Source organism: Hipposideros armiger, unplaced genomic scaffold, assembly GCF_001890085.2.
Source record: "Hipposideros armiger isolate ML-2016 unplaced genomic scaffold, ASM189008v1 scaffold_12, whole genome shotgun sequence".
In the NCBI taxonomy this organism is placed as follows: domain Eukaryota; kingdom Metazoa; phylum Chordata; class Mammalia; order Chiroptera; family Hipposideridae; genus Hipposideros; species Hipposideros armiger.
In genome coordinates this window covers 4,373,550-4,381,390 of record NW_017731362.1, presented here as the reverse complement: position 1 = coordinate 4,381,390, position 7,841 = coordinate 4,373,550, and the positions used below count along the sequence as shown (strand labels likewise).

Below are 7,841 nucleotides of genomic sequence, written 5' to 3'. Positions count from 1 at the left end.
TTTTCCAACAACCCAATAATATAATAATGATTGATCAGCATATAAATTCCGTGCTTATAAAATGATTGTCTTAAAATACGAGGAGAAACCGTGAAATAAAGATGCTTCTGGGTGGCATTTTCCCAGAGATTTTTCACTAAATTAAGCATTTCCCTTACAACTTTGTCTACAGTTTTCATTTTCTTGTCAATTTCCCATAGCTAATACAAAAATAAGCCAAGTCCCCAAATTCTAAGCTGGTAGAGTCTAGTCAATGAGTTTGTCTGAGTTTTAGGAAAACCCTTTGTAGGTCTCCTGGTTTTCCTGCCTCACTGACTGCTAATTCAAGAGAATGGGTTACAATTTAAGTACTGGGAATAAATGCACTTTTTCAAAATCATTATAATTTCTCAATCTTAATTGTGCATTTCTTTGGGATACACTTGAGCAGAACGGTAAAGCAGCCGTGGGCCTAGGTTTAGTTCTTGGAAACTCTACCCTGTGTAACCCACCTACCCACCTGCCCCTCAACACAAGCCCAGAAATAGTTTTTCTCCCTCCTCTAGGGAGCATGCGTCACAGGCCGCCCCCATGCTGCCTTTTGGGAAGGAAGGCACACAGCTTCTCACCAGCCTTTTCACCTTCAAACAAGAGCTCCAACATTGCCAATATTCTCACTTTCGTTTCATTCACCTTCCCCACTGTTGCTGCTGCTGTTGCTGCAGCTGGCAGCAAAAAAAAAAAAAAAAAAAAAAAAAAAAAGTGCAGCAACTTGTAAACAGGTCTGAGGAGTGAAGTAACAGCTTTATCTGGGGAATATGGACCACCGCTCTGTTTACCTGCTAAATGATGGTGTCCTGGCCATAGCCTGTTTCCTCTGAGCATATGGAAATAGATATGTATATATATAAAATTGGAATCATCGATACTAGAAAGACCAGAGGGCAATGACAGGTGACAAAGTAGAGCCTTTTGAGTATATACAGTTTCATTATTTGTGTCTTAAAATATTTTAAGATTGATTTTGCTGAGAGGTAGCATTCCCCTAAAGACACAGAGAAAAACAAATATGCATTGTGCCTGTTTTTTCAGTATTTTGAGGAATTATATGCAGATGACCCTAAGAAGTATCAATCATACCGGATTTCACTTTACAAACGGATGATTGTATGTAAACTCTGAGTGCTTGTCTGTTGTCTTCCTTGCTACTTTTAGCCCTCTATACCTAAAGAGCGCACTGCTGCCTGCCCCTCGCCAGGAAGTCTCTTCACACACTTTCACGAAACCTGTTTCTCCCTACAGCTATCTATTAGCCAGTGATGTCACCTCTATCAGTGTCCCGTGTCCATTGTCATGTTCGGTTTGTTATTAATACTAGGCTTGCAGTGTGATGGAAATAAAAAGTCAAAAGCCCTACTGAAGTTCAGCCATCCTTAAAACTCCTCATAAACTTTTTGTGCATTCATCAAAATTCGTTTTGCCTATTTCCCTTTTAAAAGAAAACATTCCACTGGAATAGCAGTACATTTTATGAGCATTTAATTGCTTTACCCACATGCAGTCTACTGGAAATGACTCCCCAGTGAGCCTGCTATCCATCACGCTGTAAAGGATTTTACTGCATTGAATATTTGAATGTTTGGCTTTTATTGTAGCTGCGTTTCCCATGCCTGCTAGTTTTCGCCAGGTGGTGGCTCCACCGACGAGCTTTTCTGTAAAACTAACAGTGCTGTTTCCGTGTTGTGTCTGCTTTCCTTCTGTGCATTTTAGAAGGCCTGTTTTGATCTTTCTGTTACATTTCTCATTTTCATCTTTAGGATTTGATGGAACAACTTGAAAAACAAGATAAGACTGTCCGGAAACTGAAAAAACAACTGAAAGTTTTTGCCAAAAAAATTGGTGAACTAGAAGGTATTTAAACATGTTTTTATGATACTTGCTGAATCTTGGTTTTGTCTTGCTATATAACTAGTGCCCTCATAGGTTTGCATGTGAATATTAGGTACAATAACAAAAGTGACTTTCAGCGAACCTAGTGTCTGTGGAGTGGAAATTACCATTGCTAGGTGGAGAAAAATGTTATTTTCGTTGTAGTAATAATTTACAAAGCAGGATAATTTATTCAGATATGAATGACTATCGTCTGCATGTCAGGCACTGTGCTAGACAGTATAGCATAGCAGCTAAGAGCATGGATTCTAGAGCCAAGTTTCTTGGGCTCAAATCCTGACCTTCTATTATTAGTCATCTGATATTGGGCAAGGTGCTGAACCTCTCTATGCCTCAGTGTTCTCACCTGTTAAATGGGAATGATAATGGTGTACATGACATGCTTTGTAAGTATTAAATGAGTTAATATGTGTAATCTATTTAGTATAGCTCTGATACATAATTAATGCTATATACAACTTAGTTGTTATGATTGCTCTTATTCTTAATATTAGGACGATGAAGATGACTAAGACAAAGTCTGTGTCCTCAAAGATATCTAATGGAGATAAAAAGAGAAGTGAATAAGAAAAAATGAATTATGATTATAAAGAAGATTTTTTTTAGAACATGTTATGATTTATATATGATGATGATGATGATGATGATAAAATACCTACAGAAATAATCAAATATCATTTGTTATTATATACAAATGAATCTTGTCTTGTGGATTAGTGTGTTTGTTCATTCAGTAAGTATTTATCTAGATGCCAGGGATGTAGCAGTGAGTAGGGCTAAAGACAAATTCTAAGCTTATTCCAACAACGCTCTCATTGTTCAAGAGGTTTATAGACCCTCTTTGGAATTGCCTGCAAATCTATGGAAACTCTTATCATTTTGAGCAAAAATTATACCGTGCAGTCTGATTACCCATTTATCCTCTCAACGTCACTCTTTGTCATTTTTGCCCGACTCAAAGGGTGAAGAGTCCCCATCACTGGGAATGTTCACAAGATCCTGCCATGGCTTACTCTGTGTGGTTTTCATTCTCCAGCCTGTCATAACTGTCCCTTCTATTTGCTCTTCCTGCTTCTCTTGGTAAAGTCCTGCTCATCCTTTGAGACCACAGTCATGTGTCACATCCTCATGAGCATCCTTCCCGATCACCCAGGCGGACCTTGTGGCTACACCTTCTATAGACCACAGTTTGACTCACATCTTTTATGATTTTCACTGTTATATTTTTAGGAATGTTTCTGTTTGAATTCGTTTCTGGCCTCCTCTATGGACTGTGAGCTTCCAGAGCATGGGCACCACCTCATAGTTCCTCTTCTTTTCACAGCACCTAGTATCGTGTCTGACCTGTCATAATCATTCCAGAAATGTTCGTTGAATGGATAAATAAGTTCCAGAAATACTTAGAATGGCAATATGGACATTTACGTTGAAGAGGATAATATGCCCTTCAATATACAAATGCTGGAATATTTATTTAGAAATCCGACAGATTGCTTTGTTGTTGTATTTTATATATAATCCTTTAGCATTTCGTGATTCAGATATCATGTTAACGTTTTGAACCTCCAAACACATGGGCTTTAATGTCTATTAGCAAAACTTTAAAAATTTTTATTCAGAGAACTTGTCTGCACTTAATGCTGCACTAATTATATCATGAGATGATGATTAGATAGCAGAGTGTTTGCTTGAAAGAAACTGATTTCAAGGATATTAATTTGTGAGATTATTTTTTAAACTCCTAATGGTTCCACTTGTTATTTTAACTTTTTACTCAGGTTTCTTTCATATGTATATTTTTAATTGAAGAGATAGGCTAGGGTTTTTTAAGATGTTAGCAATTTTAAGCAATTATCAATCAGAAATCAACCTCATCAGTTAAACTGTCCTGCCCTCTATGTTCTTAAACCTATAAGTAGCATTTGAGAAGGCATTTATAGGGCCAGCTAAGTGGCGCATTGGTTAAGAGTTGGCTTGGGACGCCAGTTCTGAGCATCAGGGCCCCGGTTCAGATCCCACTTTAGGGCCAGTGACACTGCCTTCTACAGCTAAGATGGTGAACAACAGCTTGACCTGGAGCTGGGCTGCCGTGAGTTACCGGCAATGGCATAGGCTGCAGTGGAGCTGCAGTGGGCTCCCGTAAGCTACCGTGAGTGGCCAGCAGCCAACGTGAGCGGTCGGCGACCGATCTGCCTCACCCGGGAAGAGCGCAATGATAATACCAACATGGGCCAGTGAAGCAACGTCCTCCACAACTAGACTGAAGAACAAAANTATTCATTTGGTTCAGTCTTATTGACCTTTTGTCTTCAAGCCTCTTGTACAGTAAGTCAGAGTGTTTATGCATTGTTTTAGTAGATATCAACTGACCTTCCAAGGGAATCCAAGCTTTTCCATATATCCCCAGTTAAAATCACATTTATAATGTAAGGCAGCATTATTGATGAGAGGTTTCAGGGAAAATGTTCTTTATATCAAGGGAATATGTGTCTGTGTATTGAAGGTCCTAGCCTTGAGAGGCTGCCTTGAGAAGAAAACCAGCTGCTCACTGTTGGACTGTCTTGGGGAGTCACTTTCATTTGTTATTCAGGCTGGTTATTTGTGAAGGTTTGTAGAGGCAACTGCAGCTTTTAATAATTGGAACTTAATGTGAAGAGCAATGATTAAGTATCTGGAATCACATCAGCGTTGGCCATATGATTCTAAAGGGATACCGTGACCTCTACATTGGGACCCTGATAATCGAGGCCAAGTTTTTGTCACGTTTCTCTAAGATGTCCTGAGGAAATCCTAATTCTAGTTTTATCCCATTTACTCTAAAGATGAATGAAGTTGCAGATGGCACTTAGCTCAGTACTATACACTTAAGAACCCTGGGTGGGCTGACTGAGACAGCAGGATTTGCAAAGTCACTAAATGACTGAACTTTCCTGAAGCTTTTTCTATAGCTGAGATGATCACAAAATAAAAGCTTATCTGGAATGCCTTCAGTCTTCCTGTCTCCCCCTTCCCTACAGTGCTATTGAATTCTGAACTTAAAAGACTACGTGCTTAAAAGAACATGGCCAGGGATGATCACAAAGAAAGACAGTTCTGGAGATTTTTATTATCAATGTGCAGCCTAGCCCTCTTGATGCACAGTGTCAGGGGTGGTATATAGAAAAACTTCACACACTAAAGAATATCGCCATCCAAAATGCACACTACTTATTATCTTCTTCTATGGACAAGGGTGGAGAATGTTTATAAAATATTTGGTTAAACTTGAATTTTAATTTGTGAATGTCAGTTGTAAATAACACATATCTTGTATCTAAGAATGTGTAAGTATGAAAAGAACTAGATTACACTGTTCATCCACCCAGTCAGCTATTCAATCACTAGTGCTGTGTGCCTACTCCGTGCCAGGCCCTGTGACACTCCGGGAAGGCAGCAGTCAGCAAGGTGAAGGCAGTCCTTACTTGTACAGGGTTATAGGCTGCTGGGGAAATAGCCAAGGGAATTGGAACTTCACTCCAGGGACAGTGGAAGCTGTTGAAAGGTGTTAAGTAGGAGAATGATATAGAGATTTGAATTTTAGAAAGCTAAGCCTGGCTTTTATGTTAGAGACTAAATTGTAGTGAAACAGGATTGAAAGCATAAAGACCAGGTAAGAGGGTATTACTGTAATCAAATGACTGATTTTGGTGACTTTGACTTGGTTGGTGGCAGTTGGGATTGAGAGAAATGGGCGCTTTGAAAGATACACAAGATGAGGTCAGTAAGCCTTGTGGTTTAGTGGCTGTGTGGTGAGAAAAGGGAATCATGAAAGGTGAATCGAGTGTCTGCTGTGGATACTTGGTTGGATGTGGGGGTGCCATTTCATGTTCCTAGGTCTGGGATGTAGGGTGGAGATGATCAGAACATTTACAGATGTTGAATTTAAGGAGCTAAGAGGACAGAAATTTCTTAGACGGTTGAAATACAGACCTGGAACTGGAGAGATGTGTAGGCTGAAATATAAATGTTGAAGCCATCAGGATATAGTAATACAGTGAAGACCATGCAAATAGATGAACTCTCCAGGGAGAGATGGTAGGTGGAAAATAGAACATGGTCTGGAATTTGTTTTATGCAAACATCATATCAACAACAGAAGTCTAGGAAGAGGAGTAAGAACCTAGGCTCTGGAGACAGGTAGCCCTGGGCTCCACTGCTTGCCAGCTGTGTAACCCCCACAGGTGTCTTGCTTCTGAGCCTCCCTTTCTTCCTCTGCATTGGGTTACTGGGAGAACTAAATGAAATAATACATGTGGAAAGATGTAGAACAGTGTCTGACGCTTAGCAAACACTCAAAAATATTATTTTTATACCGTAGGTAGAAAAAAACCTATAATAAAGTTTGTCATTATTATTTATCAATTATACATACTTTTAATAAAATATGTCACATCTCTAATATAAAAGCAGTTTCCCCAGGTCTTAAAATTATTTTGGGCATGAAAAAAATCTTTTAAAAGTTGTGCCATCAAGAGGCCGGCTGAGTGGCTCAGTTGGTTAAGAGCTCTCTCAATAGTGCGAGTTCTGAGCAACAGCGGTTCGATGCCCGGCCCGAGCTGAGCAGCTGCTGAGCTGCCAACAGGTGGCAGGATGGCTCAGCTAAAAAAAAAAAAAAATTGTGCTATCAAAGCTGAGAACTTTGGGTATATTCTTATTTCTAAGTTACTCCTGTAAGAATTTTTAAAACAATTTTAAAACTAGGAAATCAGATTTTATTAAGTTAAAACAAGTTCCTACCCAGAAGACATAAAACTTCATTTTGAAATGGATTATGAAGATTGCCACACAAAGACAATATCTGAACTTTTCATTATATATGTTTGACTACTGTGGTTAGTCTCTAATATAATAGGCGACATATAAGATCACTCTACTAGCTGAAAAAATGTTAAAACAACTTCTCACATTTTGAGTCATTTCTTATTCTATAGGACAGGTAGCTGTAGATCCTTGATTATTTTGTTTTGAGTTCTACCCATTTACATGTGATGTTACATGTTGCACATTTTTTTTTAGAAATTAACCACAAATACTGGTTTGTGATAATGTCTTCAAGTCATCTGTCATTAACAAAAACAATGTATTGACTTAATAAAATATTGGAATACCATGTGCTGCTCTCGACCATCATCATCTCATTCCCAATCTGTACCCGTTTGTGTTTTGCATTGCTGTTCCTTTTGCATGGAAGATCACCTGCTATGGATTGCCATGAGTTGAATGAGGATGGAGAGCTGTGGCTGGTTTATGAAGGGTTAAAACAAGCCAACAGGTTATATTTGTCTCCTCAGAAGGGAATGTTATTAATTTGTTGTTTTTCTTACTAACAGTGACCTCCTGACTTTAACTTCTATATTTCTTTTACATTAATTGTCTTCCTAGGTAAATTTCGGTAAAACTTAGCACATTCAGCCAAACACCTTCCTAAAAGCCTTCTCTACCAAGGAATGCTATTAAGGCTGAAATGGAGTGATGGTGAATATGAGCCGCTGCCCTTAAGTAAAAGTTGCCATCTAGAGTTCCCTTCAGACTCTGGAATTTGTGAATATCTCCCTAGGAGTTGGAAGAAAACCAAAACCTTTCAATTAGAGCTCACACTACTGTGGGAGAGATTGATACCTATGGCTTAGTGGTTTCTTGTTTGGAATATTCTAAAGGATATATGTGCCTGTGGCAATGTGGCTACATTCTTATGTGTTATTATCATGCTGCCTAACAGCGGTACTAAATATATGATTTGGCATTCTGTGGGGTTAGTGTGAAGTTCAAATTTGTGAAACAGCAAATCAGGAGAGTTTCCTGCATTGCTACAGTTGGGTTACCCAAACTCAACATGTTAAATATGTCTAGGGGAAAACAAGTGAAATTGAAAC

General features: G+C 38.8%; 1 protein-coding gene across 1 annotated transcript in view; it reads left to right on the top strand.

The window, feature by feature from the left end:
* MYO5A (myosin VA) overlaps positions 1–7,841 on the top strand; it is a 142,448-nt gene that overhangs the window by 114,045 nt on the left and 20,562 nt on the right. The window contains exons 28-30 of the mRNA XM_019664099.1: positions 431–434; positions 1,072–1,146; positions 1,797–1,890. Coding sequence (XP_019519644.1) covers positions 431–434; positions 1,072–1,146; positions 1,797–1,890 — 173 coding nt within the window. The remainder of the gene's footprint in view (positions 1–430; positions 435–1,071; positions 1,147–1,796; positions 1,891–7,841) is intronic.